This window comes from Apaloderma vittatum, unplaced genomic scaffold, assembly GCF_000703405.1.
Source record: "Apaloderma vittatum isolate BGI_N311 unplaced genomic scaffold, ASM70340v1 scaffold17150, whole genome shotgun sequence".
NCBI lineage: Eukaryota > Metazoa > Chordata > Aves > Trogoniformes > Trogonidae > Apaloderma > Apaloderma vittatum.
This window is the reverse complement of record NW_009694168.1, coordinates 4,508-27,813: the sequence shown is the minus strand read 5'-3', so window position 1 is coordinate 27,813 and position 23,306 is coordinate 4,508. Positions and strand designations below refer to the sequence as shown.

The 23,306-nt window shown below is 41.4% G+C and overlaps 1 protein-coding gene across 1 annotated transcript; it reads right to left on the bottom strand.

Annotated features, from left to right (window-relative positions):
- Window positions 1–486: 486 nt before the first annotated feature.
- Window positions 487–20,534, bottom strand: GEMIN8 (gem (nuclear organelle) associated protein 8). The gene is made up of 2 exons (XM_009866685.1): window positions 20,100–20,534; window positions 487–771 (listed from the first exon to the last, which is right to left on the bottom strand). The coding sequence occupies exons 1-2, from the start codon at window positions 20,458–20,460 to the stop codon at window positions 521–523; spliced, it is 612 nt and encodes a 203-aa protein (XP_009864987.1). The 5' UTR covers window positions 20,461–20,534; the 3' UTR covers window positions 487–520.
- Window positions 20,535–23,306: the final 2,772 nt, after the last annotated feature.

Here is a 23,306-nt window from a genome sequence, read left to right as displayed (position 1 = left end):
TTGTATCTTGGCCAGTGGGCTCCCGTTTCTCAGAAAAATCCAAGATTAGCAGACATAACAATTTAAGCTGTGCTGAGTTAAAAAGGATCTAAGTGCTGCTATGTTAAAGCAGACTAAAAAATTGGGACCACTCAACTTCCTAAATGGGAAGAGCAGACAGTTCAAACAGGCTTTTTCACACTGCTCTAAGTTTTCCCAGTTTACTGAGTATAGACATTGTTGCATTTCTTGCAAATATAGTCAAAGCAGGTGGGTAACAAATAAATGAAACTGTGATTTTAGACAGGTTTGATATTACTGTCCCTCCTCCTACTACTTGACAACTGCACGTAGGTAGAATGGACTGTGACCATCGTTGACACAGTGTGAAAGGAACACAGGGCAAAGAAACGTGCTGCTCTTGCTGGCCTCTGCCCCCAAGACCAACCAAACCCAGAATGTGCAGTTTGTTCTTTCAGCAGCACAACCTGAGGCATCTGTCCCTACAGCACTGTCCCAGGTCAGAGCACAGTCCGGGTACTCACAGCTTAAGGGGAATAATGGGCCAGTATTTGGGCTGCTTTCTGTCACAGTTTCTGTCAAAGATCAGCTGCATGGCAGCCTCCATTGCCTGGATTTTGGCAGCTTCAGCACCATACAGTTTCTTCATTTCTGCCATTCGCCTCTCCCCAGGTCTTTCCGTAGGTGGCTGCACAGACCGCTCCATCCTTTTGTGAAGGTCTTGATCAGCCTCCACGTACTGCTGCTCAGCTTCCAGCTGCTGTTGCCTCCCTAAACAAATAAACAACAAGAGTTGTAAACTATCAAGCTGTCAATCAATCACATTTTATTTTAACTTTTTAAAGATTCTTTTAAATTTGTGCTGGGTCTAGAGGGCTGAGATTCACACATTCTAGGGTACAGCCAACTTCTGCAACTTACAAAAGAAACTGCATGTTACTTGTCCTGCTGTGCTCATTATGCATAATGACAAATTCCTACTAAGTATCATGATAAAACCGGCCTGGAACAAGTGAGGAGAAAGACAGAAGATCCTGGAATTGAATCTTAAAATGACAGAAAACCTCTGTATTAGTAATAACAAGTAGAAGTCAGCTTTACTTCATTTCTCCCCAATATACACATGCCCTGAAAAGAAAACAGAAAATCCCATATCCCCTCACCCCAAACCCAACCAACCAAAGAGGCTTGTTTCCAAAGTAATGATCAGGAAGCAATGCACAGGATAACACGACTTCAGTGAACCACAGCCAAGAGGAAACCTAATCAGGTACTACTCTGTGAAAATGAACAAATTAGTCTGTCATGTAAATGTCTGCCATCAAGTACATCCAATGAAACACGGCCGCAAGCGTGGTTTAGATAAACTGTCCAACCTCACCCATTTCTCAAGACTTGCCAAGCTCAAAACTGACAGCCTTACTCTTAATTGCTTTGAAGACAAACCAAAACACCACCCAGCATAAATCCTCACACGACATCTTTTAAAGAGGATTTAAAACACTTTTGAGAGGTGAAACATCTGGACCGATCTGTCACCAAAAATCCTCTTTGGGAAGGTAAATCGGAAAACAAGAACTTGATTTGGCATGTCCCCACTTACCTCCACTTCCTGGGTGCTGAACAAATAATGCTCTCTGCAGCTGAAATAGAAAAGGGCTCTAGAAGGCTCCCCTCTCATGGGGACATTTTTATATGATGAAGAAAATCACCTGGCGATTGAACTCCTTCGCCTACCAATAACAAATGATGACAGTTCTCAAAATATCACCACAGAAACAGTACACTGCTAAAGACAGTACTTTTTTTTAAAAAAAAACAACAAAAAAACACCCAAAATCCAAACCAAAACAAACCATCAAAAGGGACAGAGTGTCCACAGGTCAGGATGCATTAGTCACATACAGGACACGCTTCTTGGCATTCGGTGCCATGTAGCTCTTCCCTGCTTCCCCTAAGACTGAGATTCAGCTTTCGCAAAACACATGACATCTGCAAACCCTAACCCAAAGTTAAGTATCCTGACGTATCTGTGTCAAACATCTGCAGTTTATTTTTACACTGGAAAATACGGGATAGAGCAGCCAGCTGTCTGTCTGTCAGCCTTCCTAAATGAATTATCCCCTGTACCTCATTCACAGAAAATAGATATTTTAAACAGTACTATCAGAAACTTCAGGTTTGGCATCTGTTTATCTGACAAGGACACAGAAAGCTTTTGTCCTGTCATTTCAAACACCATCGACACAGTTTTGTGTTGGTAGTTGAAGAGCAAGAAGGCTTGAGGGGTTCTTGGCAATCTATTCCAGAAAGCTGTTTCACTTTCTGTGATTTTGCTTTAAGGGCACACCCCTGAAGTGAGCTGCACTGCCAGAATTCACAAGGAAACATACATTAGAGTCCATATGTGTTTTGGGAAGAGTCAGATTTATTTGGTATCAGGCCATTTTAACCAGAAGGTCTGAATTAAAAGAACTAACCTTTCCTACAGAGGACTATAGCACTATGAGAACAGGCTATAGCACCCAGACTGTGACTACGCAGGTTACTTTGCACTCCACTGAAACAAACCTCTTGGGACACCAGACTGCCCACAACTAGGTAACATAGTTTTAAGTGTAAACCTGATGCAAGCTATGCTGAAACAAGAGTTAGACATAAAACAAAAATCTATACTGGAAAACCAGTGTCTCCCACTGTAGGTAGGTTACACAGCAGAATTCTGGTAGGACAATGACCTGAACCCATATTTGTTAACTCAACAGAGTCACGAAGATAACTCCTTGTATTTCTGCATCGCCCATGGAAATTTTTTATTCATCAGTTCTATAGCTGCATGCTAGACACAGCTGCTTCCTTGCCTGCTTGCTGTAGAATGCTCTCTAATAGCTCATTGCACATAATAACACTTAGGAAAAATTAATTTCTCTGGAGATAGGTAATGAATTCTTCTGTTTGGAAATTGAATGGTGTCTAGCAGAAGTTTTATGATGGATGAGTGGATTACAGCTTAGTGTGCATCCATCTCCATTTTGTAGCACAGAGAACTTCATAAACCCACAGATCCTAATGTTAACAATCCAAATAATAATACTGATTGAAATTTCATTCTCAAAATTACCTAATGAACATCTGCTGTATATGGTTTACTTTATGCTAATCAGATGACTGCCCTTAACTTTCTAACATGACTTTTACCATTCCGTAGCTACTGGTTAAAAATTTCCCAGAGGGATTCTATTACAGAATCTCAGACATAAATTGGGTCTTCAAAGTCCAGGCAGAGGCTGAGGACAGAAAACTGTTACAGGCACCCACAGGGTTTTTTGTATGAAAGGCTGAATTTGAGCGTGGAACATGGCACATGTTGCTGATAATACCATGGTAGCCATAGGGATTATGTTGCAGTTTCAAATCCGTTACCTGTAATGAGATACTGCCACGACAAACTCCATGGTCAGTGACAGCATTATCTGCGGTCACCGACAACCAAGGAAGAGAAGTCACAGAACTAAATGGGGACGTAAACTACCGCTATTCTGAAAGCAGTATTTTCAGCCAGAGATAAGAAATAGGTAACAGCAGAGAAAGTTTTGTCCTGCTGAGATGCATGCTAAGCTTTCTTTGGTGGGGCAGACATGGGCTGGGAAATAGAACTGCTCTTACTTCCAGCAGCCTGAGTTCTTTCCATTACCTCCAAATTTACTCTAAAAACTATACAAAGCAGTGCAACTTAAGCTATTCAACTACTTCTTCATCAAAACAATGTCAACAACTGTCTGACAATGGAAAAACCAAACATAAACTGTCTACAGCCCTAAACTTATAGATGCAACTAGAATTTCTCTGAAGCGAGCACCAAATATTTATCCATGAATTAGATAGCAAAGTTTATCAACACACTAATTCTCAGCCTGCAGCGAAGACACCCCCAGCTCACTCTCAAATCACTTTCACACTCCAAATTCGTAAGTCATCCTGCTGTCAAGTTATAAATGTAAAACAAGTAATTTTTACACAATTCTATGTAGTTCCCCTACTTCCACTTGGCCCAGACTACAATGAATTTGCTTTCTTTTACAGCATTCAGCTTCAACTATCGGCAAGCTTCCCCCAGTTGTGGGACACTATTTCGCAAATGTTCACAAGGCAGACAGGCAGCTGCAGTGGTGGTTGCATGAAGGAAAAGCATTGCTGACATTTTCCTAATTGGTCACTTTCATGTCATCCCAAAGATGCTCCTCCTCTCTTCAAGCAATTTTCAGAACTCACTTATTCCTACCAAGTCCAGTTCTTCTGGGAAGTCATCATTACTTGGCCCAAACCAGTCGAGACATCTTTTTCCAGACACAGTGAATAGCCTTTTTTCTTCATACTGAAGGAATACCGAGATCTCTACCTAACTCATACAGTGTCCAGTGGTTCCAGGCCTTTTGAAAGGTTTTGCGTTGTTGGTGTCCTGTCCCCTTCACTTTTACCATCTTTTATGGATGACTTTTACTCTGAAAAGTGAACAAATAGAGACAACTACCTCCATGCACAGGGACTGCCCAAAGCAGGACAAACAGTAACTAGTATCCTAGCTATTCACTGCTTTTGGGGCTTCATATGCACACAGACACCCTCTTACATACTTTCAGCAAAACTGTGACCCTAAGCCCTTCAAAACGTAAACTATTTTCCCCATAGGCTTTTAGAAAATCAGATGTCTTTCTCTTATTTCATAAAAAGGAACATGTCATATACTTTCCGTAAGTTTGATCCACTTTGCTCTTCCTTCTTTGTAATATCCTTTGAGAAGCTTAAGTAGTAATAAAAAAAAAATTTCCTCTTTGGTATTCATCCTTTTCTTATTAAAAGAAAAAAAACTCCAAACACAAAACAAGGCCAAAACCAACCTTGAAAACAAAATCCAAATAAATTGCTTTATTTGGAGAGAAGTCTCCATGGAGAGACTTTTCAACATTAAAAACAGAGAAAAGCAGGGAGGGTAATTATCTATGCCGGATTTTTAATGAAAGATTCCTACCCAGCATCGTGTTGTTTCTTGTATCACTTTTAGCTCTTAGCATTTATACATCCAACTCTTAGCTCACTGTAGCCAGTGATCACATGCAATCTGACAACATTTCTTATACAGGCAGACTTTTCCACCGTTCTCTAGGTGCCTGCACTCTGCCGTCTGTCACGTTCCGCCCCACACGACGGTAGTTACGGCAAGAGGCCGAGGGCTTGTTTCCCCTAAGTGTCAAACGGCCTCTACTGACTTTCCATTTCTTGTTTAGTTAGCACATTACTCTTCAAGGAAACGCGGCACTTTCCCCAGCCTTGATCTATTTTTTCTTTTCCATGATTTCAGACTGACCTATAACCCGTTCACACATTTGTCTGCTTATTTCAAATGAAGAAGGATTATCTGTTACTGCTGCGTTTGCACTTACTGAGCTTTCTCATCTTGCTACCTGAGCTGATCTTGAGCAGCCCACACTAGCGGAGTTAAAAACACTCCCCATTTCTACTGATTAAAAACTCCTAGTTCTCTCTTTGAATGCCACTTCCCACAAGCCTGTCTGCTGTGTTAAATGTTCTGCCCACACAGGCTTCTCAATGCAAAATGCCAGCTCCTTCATCTCTCTAGAAAAGCAAAGTACCTTTACCATAAACTTGCATATGAGTTTTCCTGAAGTGATAGCATCGCATCATTTTATTATGCCCACACTTGCATGAACCAAGCATACCGTGGGCAAAACCAAAATCTTTGCCTAAAGGAATTCCAACAAAATAAGGACTTAAACCTGAGGATTTGTAAACAGGATATTCAGAGTTTAATTTCTACAGAGCCCTGGATTTCCAGAGGGCTGACAACTCAGTCATTACTCTTTATCGCGTTCAAAGCTTTGCAGGACAAAAGTTTCCATCAGTGGGATTCTATGAGCTACAAACAATTGTGACTTGCCCTCGCATATGTGAAGGCAAAATATTCTGGGTTGCCGAGAACAGCACGGTCTCCCTTGCTGGAGGGGTTACTTTGGAACACTAAGCAACTTACAGAAATTGTGGAAACGTACTGAAAGAAGAGACTGACAATTTTATAGCAGAATGAACGGCCTCGTTCTAGCTGTAAGCTGGTTTAGGGAAAACAGACTTACATTTAAGCTTCTCCTTAAATTTAAAACCTTGTGCTTGCAAAAAGTATAACAAAAAGATTACAGATGACACAATGTAACTTCTCTCTTCCCATTTTTAACAGAAGTCTGATCTTTAAAGAAGTGGAAACAGCTAGATCGTATCTTACTCTGCCAGTAGTCTAACCTATGCAGAAAAAATTAAATGCTGTAGCTGGCCTAAAAACATTGATTTGGAATAAAAGGATTTCTTGAGGGTGTAACTGCATGCAATAATAATCTCTCAGTCACAAGAATCACAACCACCATGAAAGAGAACTACCAAAAACGCTGAGGGTTTTAAAACTCCCAAGTATGTACACTGACAAGTTTTTCCTCTGCAAGCTGAGGAGGGAATGAGTTAAAAGAAAGCGAATATTTCACCACATATATCTACAAGCAATGCAATATTCTCAAGAAAAAAGAAAATGTTCTGTTACAGGCTTTGAAGTAAGAGCAGATGTGATTCCTTGGCAAGCTTGTGGCAAGTCTGAAACCACGGTTCCATGGACATTTTCCTCTCCTCAGCTACAAAATCAGCTTATGCAGTTTCTGCCTCCCTCCTTCTCCCTTAGCTGCACGGCCCAGGCCTCTCAAGGATGCTGCTATAATAGTCCAAGGGGGCACACAATGAATCCTATGAAAAATAAACCCCAACTTTAACAAGTTACATTTAAATCTGGGTACAGCTTAGTGTCTTGGCACCACATACGCTGAACTAAAGGGGCAGCATTGGAGCAAGAGAGAATGGCTAGGAAGAAAAATTGCTTAACCTAGCTTTAGCACCAAGGTGTTCACTGAAGCGCAGCCTGACTGAAAACCTATTGGTAAAAGCAGGAAACAGTCAAAAGCGAAAGCATGCTCCCTAAGAGAGATGCAGACTGTCTAGTGGACAGGAAACAGATTTTGCAAATCTGAAGTACTCAGTCTCTATAATACAGATTTTCTACACGTTTTAAGAGGAATGCTCTTAAAAAAGCGCAAAATTACTTAGCAAGACAGCAAGCGGCCAGAAACCACCTTTGAAATCAAAATGAATAGAAAGCCAGGAAGTAACGTTAGAACCAAGGTGTTCCGCTTCCAGGTTTGCTACCGTGTGGTATGTATCACTCTCAAGTTAATTAACCACTTGCCTCACTGTAGTGAATCTGTAAAATTAATCTAATACTTTCCTACCCGACAAGAGAGTTTTCAAGAATTAATTACCTCACGTTATTTTGAAATCTGTATGTTAAGTAACTGGCAGTTAACCAGAGAATAAAGAAGCCAATTTCTGTTTTAGAAATAGGATTAAAAACCAAGAAGGGTTGCCTTGTGGTCTCCAAAACAAACTGCCAAAGATCCTATCTAGAAACAATACAAGCCTTCACGTTGTGTTTACACTAGCAGTAGGCTACACCGGTTAGTGCCCAGCTAAACAAGAAATCACCTTTCTTTTATTTTCTTCTATTACTTTCCACAATGAAACCCTTAAGAAGTGATATTCTTATCCCAATCAGAAAATGAGCAGAGACAATGAAACTCTGTCAACATGAAGCAACCAGCTAGCCCAGTGGAACCTCAAGTGAAAGGCTGCTCTAGAAACCTGAACGTTCTCCACGTACTTTGTAATGAGGCATATGTGCATCCAGGGTAGAAAATATACAGGAGAGCCCAGTGGAACCAGGGAGGCTGTGACAAAACAGGGACACCGAGATATCCAAGCTTGCGCCATCCGACACAAAGAACAGCCAGGAAGCTGCTGAGAAATGAGTACGGGAGCAGGCGCTGGCAGCTGCCACTAGTAAGGATCAAGTCTAGAGCAATGAGATTAAACACAGACCAGCTGACTCTGCAATCCCATCCCCCAAACAGCTCCAATCTGTCGCTGATGGCAACAATGCTGACGCCAGACAAAGATACCAGTGCGAGAGCAAACAGAAGGATTACTTAAATCTATGTGTAAGTGTATCCATATACACACAGACATAGACGGCACAGTCAGAGGAGACTGAACAAGGAAATGTTCAAATTTAAAAGTGCTGCTTTAAAAGCAAACCAGCACATGGAAGAAAAATGAGTTTCACAATTGTTTTTTACACATGTCCTGAATAGAAATTAAGCACGTACACTCGAAGGAAAGTCTTCCATGATGAACAGAGCACTAGACAGCAAAGTAATACCGAAAGTTTGGTGCTTTTAGGCAAAAAAAGAGGAAGTAGCCTATGTCAGTCTTCTAAACCAAACTTACACATTCAAACTTTACATTGAAATTTCTTTCTTGACTCTAACCACAGAGTACACTGCTGAATTCAAGTTTGGTTTATGATGTGAGAAAGCAACTCAACAATATAGGTAGGGAAAACTCCTACTTTACGAAAAACAGTTGAAAATAAAATTTTTTTGCGAGCAACCCGTAACCATGACACTAATTTTCTGAAAGCATACTCAGGCTATGATCTGAGCTTTCAGTTAACCGTCAGGTCCACAATCCAGTATTACTACAGAAATAGCCATCTCTGATCCAGACTAAATTAATTTCAGCATGTAAATATGCATTTTTCCATGCTGTTAGTAAACTACAGCGTGCTGCCCAATCAATTGTTCTGAAAGAGATGGATGGAAAGAGGGTCGAACCAAAGGAATCTGCAAAATATATCACAGCTTGTCAAAGGAAGGGCTGAGGGGTAGCCTTGGAAACTTAGTTTACCTATGACCTTCTGAGCTTCTCATTGCTCCTATCTTTTCATTTACTAGGTTGCTAAAATATACTTACATACATGAAGATAATTTTTACACCCAGTATTAAAAATACTGGAAAGTATGCCAGAGAAAACCTGCAGATACGTGTCTATTTTAACTTCTGCAAAAGGAGAATCTTTGAAACTAGAAGTAATTCCAGAGTCAGTTGCTGGAGCAGTAGAGTCTGAGCAGTCTCCTCTCAAAAAGACAGCTGGCATCCTTGCCCTTCAGCGAGTTGTACTTCTGGGGAAATGAGAGCTCCATGTCTCCCCTCCACCTCTTCAGTTGGACAACTCACATGTGAAGGAAGTACTTAAGTGACTTGATGAAGACAGGACTTTACCTGAGGAGAGCTGTCAGACCAAAAGCCCATCTAGCTTGACAGGCTGTTCACGACAGAGGTCAGTAACTAATGCCAAGGGAAGAATGCAGAAGCAGGCAATGCAAATAACTACATAACACCAGTTTTACCTACTGAAAAATGGCAAGATCATAAAGAGGCAGATAGTTCTTCCTGCACTCCTCCAAAGCCAGCCATATGCTCTGCCATCTACCACCTCAACACCTCCTCCACCAACATGTCACACAGGATGCATTCTCCACAGTCAGGACTCCCACAATTTTTCAGCCTCCTTCCCAGCATACCAGAGGCCAAAAATTCCAAAGCAATGTCAACTGATGAATTTTCATGGAATCACAGGATGGTTTGGGTTGGAAAGAACCTTAAAGACCATCTATAGTTCCAATCTCGCTCTCATGGGCAGGGACACCTTCGACCAGACCAGGTTGCTCAAAGCCCCATCCAGCCTGGCCTTGAACACTTCCAGGGATGAGGCATCCACAACTTCTCTGGGCAACTTGTTCCAGTACCTCATCACCCTCACAGGAAAGAATCTCCTCCTAATATCTAATCTAACTCTACTCTCAGTTTGAAACGTGACCCGTTGTGTTATTGCTGTTAAAAGAGTCCCTCCTCATTTTTCCTGAAGGCCCCCTTTAAGTACTGAAAGGCCACTATAAGGTCTTACCAAAGCCTTCTCCTGTCCAGGCCGGAGAACTCCAACTCTCTCCGCCTGTCCTCATAGGAGAGGTGCTCCAGACCTCTGATCATCTTTTGCAGCCCTCCTCTGGAACTACTCCAACAGGTCCACATCCTTCTTGTGTTGAGGGCTCCAGAGCTGGACACAGTACTGCAGGTGAGGTCTCACCAGAGCAGAGTAGAGGGGCAGAATCACCTCTCCCAATCTGCTGGCCATGCAGATGCAATTGGTCTTCTGGGCTGTGAGTGCACGTTGCTGACTCATATTCAGTTTTTCACCCCAAAACACCTCTGCGTCCTTCTCTGCAGGGCTGCTCTCAATCTACTTGTCCCACAGTCTGTATCTGTGCTTGGGATTGCCCTGACCCAGGTGCAGGACCTTACACTTGGCCTTGCTGAACTTCATGAGGTTTGCATGGACTCACCTCTCAAGCCTGACAGGGTCCCTCTGGATGGCAGCTCTTCCCTCCAGGGAGTCAACTGCACCACACAGCTTGGTGCCATCGGCAAACCCGCTGAGGGTGCACTCAATCCCACTGTCCATGCCACTGACAAAGATGTCAAACAGCACTGGTCCCAATACCAACCCTTGAGGAACACCACTCATCACTGCTCTCCATTTGGGACATTGTGCCACTGGCCACAAGTCCCTGAGTGCATCCATCCAACCAATTCCTTACCCACTCAGTGGTACGTTCGTCAAATCTCTCCTATTCAGTGACAAGGGTGTTGTGCGGGACAGTGTCAAATGCTTTGCACAAGTCCAGCTAGATGACGTCAGCTGCTCTTCCCTTATCCACTGACACTGTAGCCCCATCACAGAAGGCCACCAAATTTGTTGTGTATGATTTGTCCTTAGTGAAGCCCTGTTGGCTGTCACCAGTCACCTCCTTATTTTCCATGTACCCTACCATCGTTTCCAGAAGGATCTGCTCCATAACGTTGCCGTGCACAGAAGTGAGGCTGGCCCATAGTTCCTCGGCTATTCCTTTTTTCCCATTTTAAAAACGAGGGTTATGCTTCCTTTTTTTCAGCGAGTCTTCCAACTCCTCTGCTCGGCAACCGTATCATAAATTGCAGACCCTCTAGATGTGAGGGTGCTCTGCGAAGCTTGTGCAGAGTGAGACAACAGCAGCATTGGCTTGCTAATATTTGAACAACCATATTAAAATTGAGGCCCAGCATGCTCTTTGGAGACCCACATTCTTTGGCAAATTTTCTCCAATTTCTGTGACTACAGAGATGACTGTTAGAGCAACAACCGCCACTACAGCAACTACAAATGAAATTAAACTCAGGAGATTCTTATCCAGCTAATGTGAACAATAACAATCAACAGTATAACACACATGCTATTTATTTCAGTACAAACCTAATTTCAGTACAAATATCCATTTAAGATTTGTTTTTCATTTTACATTGCCTCCACTATTTCTCCGTACTGCAGAGCAGCGTAGGCAACTTAAGACATATGCCCTTGAAAATATCAGGGGAAGCTATGATATCCAGATAAACAAGTTTAGGTACTTTGGAGGCCAACAACAGCTGTAACACTGACAAACAGCTGGATCAATCTGTACTGAGTACTTCATATGCCTGCAGCACAACTGTTTCTCAGTATGTTATATCAACCTTCTCTACCTTCCTGAGAGAGAAGAGCTATCACCTCTGTATTACAGGTCAAAATAAAAAGAAACTGGACAAAAATTCCTAGAGCAGGAAGTGCTCTGGATTCCTTGGAATGGGCTTCACAGCCGACCACATCACAGGGTGGCAGAGGTACTCAACCCTGCGACCGGAAAAGATGTGATAATGTTCCTTTGCACCTTGGGGTTTAGGATGCATCATCTTCTGGGTATAAATGACTTGCTCTCGTCTTTCTGGAAGGCACGGTTGGAAGAGAAAGATTATAATTTTGGATATCTGCTTCTAAATTCCAGCAATGTTGAAAGCTTTTGTGGATCTAATCCCAAATGGCATGTCCAAGCTGATGATGGAAGCCTGTAATGGCCACTGAAATCTAAAATGAGTAAGTAGCCTAACAGCCTCTCTCAGTCTCACTTGATTTTGAGCAAGTGAGGAAATGCATGTTGAAAAAGCCCAGGCAGATGGGAGTCTCTGAACTTCCAGTTTCTGCCTCCACAGCACATGCATTTGCCTAATGACAATAGGTGTGAATTCCATCTGGATGCTTCTGATACAACTGAGGCACAGTCTGAGATGTTGAGAAACAAATGGTGCCTCTGAAGTCTTGGCATTAATAACGCCTCAATACAATTAGCCAGGGTAGATAATGTGTCTCTAAGAAAACACGTCCAAGAGGTTTGCTTCATAACAGAGACACCTAGAGTGTGTAATGCTTGAGATATTTTGCTGCCATGCTCTGCTGTAGATCCTGAGCAGATTTTGTAACTGAAGAGCACAGAAAGCATACCACATCACTATAGCCATTTCCATCTCGGTCTTCGACATTTGCTTTTCACAATTACTCCAGTTCTGTACATCCTGAAACTTTAATCACTCTTGCACAGCAACAGTTCCCCCAAGTAGACACAAAGAAGGCTGTGTTAGAAAGTGCTTAATTCGCAGCCCACGCTGTCACTGTCCACTTACAAGGTTAAGAGTATCATCTGCTAAAGGCAGATGAATTCAGATCTATCAGCACAGAACCAAGACAGAGCTCTCCCGTAAGTAAAATCTGTCAGAGATCCAGAAATGCTGCATTTGGCATCTAGATGGAACCAGTAATCAAGGAATTTAGGAGAAATGGAAAAGTGCATAAACTGTGATGACAGACTGCCCCAGTCAAGTGATTAGCACAGAGCAGCTTTTATGCCAACTTTTCCCTAGAGCTGTGTCTGTCAGCAGGGTCTCACCTGCTCTTTTCCATGGCAGCTGCAGCTGCTTTCATAGGCTCCCCTGCAGGGCCACTGAATGAGAAGACGACTAGAGGAGCCACTCCGAGCAGCTGCAGATGCTAATAGCATAAGCAAGCAGGCAGACCTGCCTTCAAAAAATTACCAGCACCAGTTCTGAGTGTAAGCAGTGTTCGCATCTTCCCACACCGAACTGTTTCCATATGAAGCAGTCGTCCATAGCAGCATTCTGAAAGCTGTTTTTGCTCTTAAAACAAGACTGGGGAAGGATTCCTTGCTCCACGTGTGGCCTTTCAGCCCTGGGGTTCTGCCTGGTGGTTGTTCACCAAAGCTTTGCAGAGTCTGAGGACACCACAGCAATGCCCTCAAGCCTTGGAAACCACACAGACAAAGAGCAGGTGCTGACACTCTGCTTGTATGACCTAAAACTGAACTACCACAGGTATTTTCTTTGTAAAGAGAAAGTTCCAATATCTAATTAATCCATCACAGCAAGCTACTGACCTGTTTCCACAGAATCCTCCTGAGACCAGCACCTATCAAGAAACAGCTATCAAAAGCAGATCTAGCACACGGATGGTGAGGGACAGGGCAGTTAAGAGGAGCAATGATCTGTCTCTATCCTGCACATCTTATTCGTGCACCCTCAAGACAAGTCCAGTCAGAGGGAATTTTAGCACAGCACTGATTTACTAAGACCAGCAACAATACAAGATTATCAGACTGTGGTTACTGACTCATGAAGGACTTGGGGATAATAGCTGTCTTGGAGAAAGTAGCTCAAATCTTGTATTTTTTCAGCAAAGATGATGTTGAAAGGATGCGTTTTGGTCACAAGGATGATATCTAACTTAACCGCTAACCAAAAGGTCTGGAAAAAATACATGTTCTCAGATCATACTGTTCTTTCTTCTACCACTTCAGGCTCCTGCTGAGGTACTCAAACTCCCTTATAAATATGAATAAATTGAACCTTGCAACAAGCCACCTGAGGTATGTACTAACTCCACTAGAATAACAAGAACACATGAGACAGACAAATAAAGGGTGACAATTTCAAACACAGGTTTACAAACTTTAATACATATTTACACATTAAGACAGCATTCTTCATTTCCATCAAATGGAAGAGGAAATAGAGGTGTTTGACATCTTGGCATTCCTCTTAAAGCAATGTCAGTACTACAGTTACCCCAAACCATGAGCTACTTTTCCCATGCTCCTTTCTATGAACTTGCTGTAACTCAAACAGGAGTAGTCCACAGCATGCTTAGGAAAAACTGAGCCCAGTACACCCACTGGCAGAAAGGGGAGCAGCATTCCAGACCCCAGCTCCACCTGACTGTCCAGGCTGCATGCATGGGCGTGTCGTCGACAGCATCTGAGGATGCCACCTTGGAGCTGAAACCTGGGACATCCTTCAGCAGCAAAACAAGCCTCGCCTTGCACTTGCACACATTCCGAGGTTGCCAACACTCTCACAGAGTTGCAGCCTGAGCCATGCAATGAAAGAAGACTTCATTTCCAGTTCTATGTATTAGTCCTTGCACAATTCTCGTGAGCATGCTGCAGAGGATCTATGTTTTTGAGTATATCTGATCTAGTGACACAGAGAGCGCATCGTTTCCTCAGCAGCACCTCCAGCTTTCTAGTGTCTCTCTTCCATTAAATATATACTCTTCCAAGCTCAGATTCAGAAAGCTATACATTCTTCCAAACTCAGATTCTGTTTCTAGCACGAGATCCAAGGACATTTTCTTGACTATTAGATATTCTAGGGATGGCTGTGTTCCCAAATAGATACTCTTAGTACAAAGATAATTTACATCCATGAAGTGGATGTAAAACCATGTGCAACTGTTGCTCTCTAAATTCAATTCAGACCCTCTATTTTTGCAAGTACAGGTTAGTTTTCAATATGAAAGAAGCAAAAAATGGTACTTTTTCTTGTTTCTCTAGTAAGGATGCATTTTCTCAGCTGTTGGCTTCCAGTATCAAAACACTAAACCTCTACATTGGACATAGTGTGTGCAGTTGGGAAGATTCTGCTGCTATACAATAAAGACCGGAGACATAGCACAAAAGGAGAGCTTTTCATGTTTCTCTTTCAGTTCACAAAAGAACGTGCTTCAAAAGCATCTCTCAAGCACCCACACATACTGACCACTCTTATAAATAAGAGAGCTCTCTTATTTCACAGGCATTTCTCAGAAGCTTCAGCAATTCAATTTCAAGGACAGTGGTAAAAAGTGGTAAAAAGTTCATGTGTCAACAAGGTTGACAAAGGAAGCTGAGCAAGTTCAACATCCACACTGCTTTGACAGTTCAGGGTAGGGAAGAATCGTAGAGTAAGAATTTAAACTAGAGTCTGATGGAGAAAAAGGCAGATGAAGAACAGGAAGAAGCATTTAACAAAAGCAAAGGAAAGAAGGAAAACACAGTGGCAAAAAAAGTGCATCAAAGTCTATTCCAAAGAAGCACACAGGCCTTAAACAAAACCAAAAGCTTCACGGATCTGGTACTGTTCAAACAAGTTTCAAAACATGGAAAATTCCATTACTCCCTCTTTACGGAAGAGGCAACGGCAACAGTCATCTTTCAGAGAAAAAGAAACCCGAGGGAAGAAAACACTACAAATTGCAGATTTGAAACAAACATCATCATTCAGCATGTCCTTTCATGAAAGTTTTAAGTTGAGACATTATTTTGGGAAAAGCTGGAGGGCATGTGTGGGCAATAAAAACAGAGGCTTTAATGGAAAGAAACTGGTCATGGCATTAACAATTGACAGACTATTATCCTTCGGTAATGAACTGACATGATGGTACTGCTTTCCTTTGCTTTCCTTTGTTTTTAAATAAAGGACACTGTCTCATTGCCTGTTGACTACTACAGAATGGTTCTCAATGCACTTGCAATGCAGCATTCACTCAATTACAGTAGTTATTTCTTCTTAACTGTAAAAAGGGAACACAGACAAACTGCATAAGGACAAACTACATGTTTCAAAGGCTAAATTAAAAAGTGTAATAAATATGTGCAATTAGATAATTTACAGAATTGTTAGGCTTGTGAATCCTCCTTCCTCACTTCTTGTCCTTTTAATTCTTGCAAATATAAAAAGGCAACTTACCGTGTTCTGTCCTTTACAATTAGGATGCTTGGAGAATTCAGCACACTACCTAGGTCTGACAGGTATGGTAACCCAGAAAAACAACTACGTGCATTTCAACAGCCAGAGGGAAGACTTCTAAATGCAACTAAAGACATCCTGAAGCAGCACAGTATATTAGGATCACCAATTACATGAAGAACCAGAGCAACAGACTAGCCTGACAAGAAAGCCTCCTGAAAAATATAACCATTAGATAATTATGATTGCTGATGAAGAAACAACTGAAGGGGAAAGAAATTAAAACTGTAAGGAATTTTAAGCAAATGCAGAGCATATCTAGAATATGAGATAAGTTTGTAATGTATTATTATGCCTGAATTCATACAGCCTCAGCAAAACTCTGCTTAGAATTACTTCAGGGCATTCCAGAAACACATAACTTGACTGCTACACATGACATGAATATAAAAATTAGTAAGAATTTGACATGAATTCAAAGACAAAAAAAAGAGATTGTTTTATAAGAGGTTGTTTGTGAACTGTATCACTGCTGAAGTGTTAAATCATGCAGCAAGGCTCAGAGTTTGCCAGTTTCAAAGGCTTTACTCTGCAAGTCAGCCCATCACTGCAAATGCCCACTGTTAAAAAAACAAACCAAAACAAAACAAACTGCTACAAAAATTAGGAAACTGATTGTTCAAGTTTGTGGCAGTTAGCAAACAAAATTAAATAAACTTGAAGTTTTCCTCTTTGGCTAGTCTGACACGATGGCTTTTGTATCTTTGAACCTTTCCCACCTTCATAGAATAGAATCATAGAATAGTTTCAGCTGGAAGAGACCGTGAAGATCATCGAGCCTGTTGAAGTCTTCCACAGTCAAAGTTTACCAGATCTTATAATCTGATGTCCGTGATCACATTTCCCTCCAGGAGACTCTAGATCAGGCATCAGAAGCGAACATATTGACTAGGATTAATTTTAGTCCATTTGATTATCCTTCTACATGTTGATGAGACATGGATCATGTGTGGGAAGCACCCATACCTTACTTGCTGAATCAAATCATGCAAGTCCAAAAGAGCTGCCTTAATGCTGTGTAGTATTTTCTGGTTCTGTAGAGCTTGAAAAACCACCAAACTAGTGGAAGTCCTCCTTCACAAAGACAAATCAGACCTCCAGCCTCTGTATTAGTATCCCCTTCTGTATGTACCAAACTCCTCTTTCCGTTTGTCCCACTGCTCTTCCCATAGAATCACAGAACAGTTTCTGTTGGAACAGACCTTCAAGATCATCGAGTCCAGCCTTTGCCCCAGCCCTACCAACACCACTAAACCATGTCCCTCAGCACAACATCTACCTGTCTCTGGAACACCTCCAGGGATGGCGACTCAAGCACCTCCCTGGGCAGCCTGTTCCAATGCCTGACAACCCTCTTAGTGTGCCTCACACTTTCAGTAAACTGCCAATGAACATACATCAAACTCTTGTGCAGCACTCGTTTTAAAAGAAGAGCAAGGCAGGTGTCTTCTCCCAAGTATGTATCATGGTGCAGGAGTCAAAGGCTGTGAACTCCAGCTGGAGCCCCTTATTTACATCAGAGAAAGAAAACATGAGACACAGCCTTCCCCATACCACCGCCTAACAACTGCCTTATACTACACTTCAGCTGATCCCCAAGGTCACTAATGGCATTCCACTCTGATCACAGAATCATAGAATGGCCTAGGCTGGAAGGGACCTTAGAGATCATCTGGTCCAACCTCCCTGTCATGGGCAGGGATGCCACCTCTCGACTAGACCAGGCAACACATGGGGACCGAGCAGGAATCGAACCTGTGACCTTGGTGTTGTCATTGTTGCCAGCACTGTGCTCAAACCACTGAGCTAACCCAACGTTCCCATTCACTTCAGACAAAATATAAAACTCTAACCTCAACATTACAAATGTCTTTTCCAGACACGGATGTCTAAATTTCAGGCATTACTGAGCTTTACAGTGCCCAAGTTTCTCTCTAAATCTGCTCCTAAAGCAGGAGGACAGCCCAGGTCATGCAGTTTGGGATTAAAAGGAATTGGCATCAGGGAGGAACTACTTAACCGTGGGTTTCTTTTGCAGATGCATTATCTCCATCTTCTTGAGCATTGATACAGAACAACAATTACTCTTCAGGACAGTATGAAAGATATAACACGATGACATCATTATGCATTGCAGCTTAATGAACCCCTGACTTTCATTTTGTTTAGAAGGAGCATCCAGGAAAATCAATAAGACTGCCTCCTAAAGTAGAGTGGTACTGCCTTCAGCATGGTCCTCCATACCAGCTCATTTCCTCACCATCAGAGAAACAATGATTTTTCCCCTCCTCCTGCTGCTTATGTTTCTTCTTTTGAGAAACTTCAACAGAATTAAAAACGTATTCTATTTACCTTTCCCCCCCAACCATGCAAGAAAAAAATAATTATGAACAAGGTCATACTGTATTTTTAATTACTTATGAAATTAGCATTTAGATAGCACGATAGCACCATTCACCTAAGAGTTCTGTGGCACTTTTAAAATTCAATTATATCAAGCACTTATTTATTTTTTCATGCTTTGAGGAAACAGAGATGATTATTATCACCATCCTCACTTTATCAGACAACTACTGAAGAAACTGAGGCACGCAGTAGCTAAAGACCAGATTCTGCTTAAAATTGCATGAAGATCTGAAATAGTGCCACTGAAGTGAAAGGAGTTACACCTACCTAGAACTAGGCTAGTACCTGGCACAGAGCAAAGACCTAACTATTCCCAAAAGCTCCAGGTATTGCTGTGGCAGAAGGAACAAAAGTAAAATCTGTATTCTGCATCACGAACCTCTTCCCAGTTCACCTGCTCATCATAAAGAATCAAATCATATTTTTAGCACGAGCAGTCAGCGACAGGTCAGGAAGAGATTAAACAGCTATGCCAAGGTCATATAAGGATATTTGCAACAGAGAATATCTCTGAGCTCAGATTTCCCAACTGCTAGGATACCACTTTAATCACTCACATACCTTTAAACACCACTAGCCATAAAGACAAAATAAATTCAAAGGAACTGTGCTGCATTTCAAGAAGCAGCCAAGCATCTTAAAGCATTCTGTACCTCATCAAAGCAACATTCCAAGAGAGCCCACTGAGCTCCTTAACTCACTTTCTGCTGGTAACAAGATCGACTGTGCATTGTACTGATGGGAAGGGTGAAGTCAAGCTGAGGCGCTTCTGTTAACCAGATACCCTCTGATCATAGAACTTAACACAATTTTTCTCTCTCCCTCCCAGTCACTGCCTTTATTATGCATTTTTAGAACATCCTCCTCTCTCAGAGAAAGCCTTATTCAACACTCATTCTGGGTATTTCCTATTGGAGTCATATGGGAAAAGTTATTTTCAGTATTTTCATAACACTGCCTTCTTAAACAGATCATAAATTTTCCTGCAACATTTGTATATGCACCAAAGTATCAATACAGTACAGCATAATCTGTTATTTCTTTTAAAGATTTCCTAGAAACAAAGATGACCAATACCTCTGAGGATCAAGACCTGAGAAAAAAATCTTAACTCTTTGGCTTATATTCCCTGCTTAAGGACTTGGGTCTGGATTCCAATGCAAAACAAAAAGAAACTTGTGGTACAGAATGAAGGTTACCCTAGGGATGCAGGGAGAGAAGAAAAAGGTCATGAAATTTTACTGCCAGGTTAGCCAAAGAATAACAAACAAAATGGCTGCTCCACGTCCTAAAATACATTGAGGCTTAGTCTAGGATTGAGTGATATAGTAAAGCACTTCCTCTGGGTTCCCCTCTCAGACATACAGCACGTTAACTACATTTAACCATAAAAATTCCAGAGTCTTTTCTTCAGCACTGAAGATGACCAATATCTTCTGGACAAATGTGTTATTCTCCTCTTTGCTTCCCTAACTTCCTCTCTCTCTCTCTCCAAAAAACCTTCAAACAGTTTCTGAGACTTATTCCTGATGAACTGTGTTTAAGAGCATCCACCCGTTTTGCCTACTTCACTGTTTGCCTTGCTCACTCGCACTGCCGCTTTCTGTGAATTCCTACAAAACCTGTACATGATGAAGCCATCCACCACTCAAAGCTACGGCCACCAAGTACCAGAAAACACAGAACAAGCATGGACTTACGCAGCTCCTCCCGGTGCCTCTCCGTCTGTGCAAAAAACTGGCGAAGCTCCTCCGTGATCTCCATGTTACTCAAGTCATATTCTATCTCCCCTTCAGACTCGGAGTCCTCCTCCATTTCGGAGCCCCCATCAGCATCCTCCCTCCCTTGGGGGGCATCTGTATACTGTCGAGCTCCCCCACGGTACGAAGCTCTGCCACGTGGGCTATAGCTGGAAGAATAGTTTTGGGTATGTGGGAGATAATTCCCATCCCAATCTGAGTAGCGGCTACTTGGAGATGCTGCAGAAGGACGCCACGGCAGGTGATACAAGGACTCCAGGGCTTTCCTGTAGGCTCGCTGGTGTCTACGCATCCAGCGCATGGCTAAGTCATAGTGCTGCCAGTATCTTGCGTACACTTGCTTAGAATACCACGGCTCAGTGTCTTCCTGTGGCCAAAACATAAGGGGAAGAGGGAAGAAAACAAAAAAAAAAAAAAAAAAGAAGAAAATAAATTGTAATTGAGGGGACAAATGCTGTAAATTCAAGTGCAAACTCTGCCTTTTAGCCAGTAGTCATCCTTTTCCTATGATAAACCATAGCCAGACCTGAAAGAGGACAAGCATTAACACCATGAAAGTGCACTACACTTGTTAAAAGAGTTTGGTTTTGCATCAACACAACTAACAGTGAAAAATTCACAACAGTGAAATTGTGTGTCCAGAAGGTATTTTCCAAGTGTTTGTGCTACTACAGGGGGAATTGGTTCTTTTCAGAGAATATGCTGTTTGGGTATATTCCACAATTCCTTAGCCACTCAAGTGAGCTGTGAGAACTGAATCAGTCCAAGGTGTATGTATTACAACCTACACCTAATTTCCAAATCCGCAGACAGAAAACACAAGAGATTAAAATTCCTCCATGTTAAACAAAGGCATTAATTTTATTCAGTAACGTATTTCCTCCACCTGCCTGCCAAAGTAAGTTTCTCAAACAAGGTCAAATGGCAATTCAGCCAAGTTCCTACACCTACCATGGCCTCAACCAAAACCAAGACTGTATTTAGCCAAGTGCAAGCTGCCAATCAATCTCCCTTTTGCACTCATCAGCAACCAACATATGAAGAGGGGTAATAAAGTACCACTGATAAGTTACACGGAAAAATAATTCTATGGAATCAAACATACTGTAACACATCTTCTCCTGCCTTCCAGCTAATCATCGTTTTCCTGAAAAAAGTTTCATGCTGTTCAGATTCCACCAGTCCCTCTAGCCTTAAGTCCCTTCCTACAGGCCTCATTCTAATCTCAAAAAGAGTAGACAATAAGGATAATAAGAGTAGATAATAAGAGAACCAAGAAGAAGGCCATAAAGTAAATCATAGTCTAGAACAAGTGAAATAAACAGCAAATGTTTGGGTTCTTCCCCCCTACATCTTAATTTCCATAAAGAGATATTTTATCTGGGCCAAACTGGAATGCCTGTACTTTAAATTGGAAGAATTTTAATTAAGCCATGCTTTGGCAAACACTCAAAATTATGGCAAGATTAGCTGAGGTTTTCAGAGATTAACGTGACATTTACAGTTCTTTCTTAATTTTTTTTTTTTAAAGAAAGCACATACACCACAAAAATCTCTTTAAGCATGTTTTCTTGATCTGCACGGGCACTGTTCCGTAGCCTTAGAAGAATGAATGTCTGGAAAAAAACAAACTCAAAGCAAAACAGAAAAAATAAACTTAAGAAATACTTTCCATTTAATGCTAACAATATCAATAGAGGTTAATTTTATTTACTTACATTTATTTTCACTATGCAAATGCTAGAGAGTTTGTAACAATGATTGTAATTCTCATGTTTCTCTTCTCTTTGCCAGTTTGAGCACATCATCCCATAAGAGATCTATAAATGCCATCTCTTTTTAAGGTCATTGGTAAGTGCTCTCAGACACAAAATATCTCTGGCTAACAGAGTCCATAAAGAAAACTCACCACCAAAAAATTGAATTCCTTAAGATATTCTTATTAAAAACTGCACCTTATTAGTGAAGGGCTGTAGGGCTCAGCTACATGATTTAAAAGTCGAGACAAATTATTTTTCCTGAAAAGTAACAATTTGTGGAGTTCAAACTTCATTCTGATTCTCCTCTGGGTCTAACACTGCGCTGCTACAAGACCACGCATTTCAGAATATTTCTTCCCAAGATGAGTGGGTGCAAGAAAAGCATCTGCCTTCCATATGGAATCTCTTCACTCTTAATCATCCAACCATCTAAAAGCCAGGAAGAACAATGTTTTATTTACTGTTCTTGCTCTGCTTAAGAATGTCACACTGACTCCTCAACCTTCAAGAGTCAGATGAGAATGTCCTGTTATCAAAAGTGATACATCCACAGATTACTTTTAGAACATTCTGCCTACTTTTTCCACTACTTAAAAATTCAGTTTCAAAACATCATCAAAATTGACAAAAGTAGGTATCTCCTACACGATTCAACATATTTCCAAAGAAGACAACACATGCTTTTAAAGCTCAAAAACTATCTCCAGTTCTCCTAAACTGTTTCTAAAATGGGCCTTGATGACTTTACTGAAAGCTCTGGAATCCAGATGGCTGATTTGTCCAGCTGACTAGCTCCGGTTGTTAATTTAGGGGAAAGGAAGACAAAAAGCCAGTTCATGTAGACAGAGCTGGGATGCTGGTGCCTGTCCAACTACTTTTTGTGGCTTTTTTGTTGGAAGTCACCCTTGAAAACCCCTTTTACAGTTGAATTTTAAAAATACATCTGTTAGAAAAGGAATTACAGAAATGTTTTACATTGGGGTGGAAAAGGGAAAGGAACACTTTAAAGACTAACTTAGCTCTATGTCTGTGCTTTTTCAGCTGCAGAATAAATGGAAATAAGAGATTTCCTCAAGGAAACAAAAGCTATAAAACTAAGACAAATGATCAGAGTCCTCTGTTATTTTCCTGTTATGTCTCTGGAGTCTTCCCAGCAGCAGACAAATCACCCACTGTTGCAATCTGAATTCTATTTTCAAAGCAATTTAGCTACTTTCACATCTAATTCTTACATGTCTGCACTGACAGTTCGACAAAAGTGTTTAGACACATTTTGTATATAAAATGTTACTAAGTTATCACACAGAAACCCAGAAAGATTGCTTACCATCTCTTGCAGAGTTTTTTCTGGTGATCAAGGTGAACTAGAAAAGAAAACAGTAGCTTT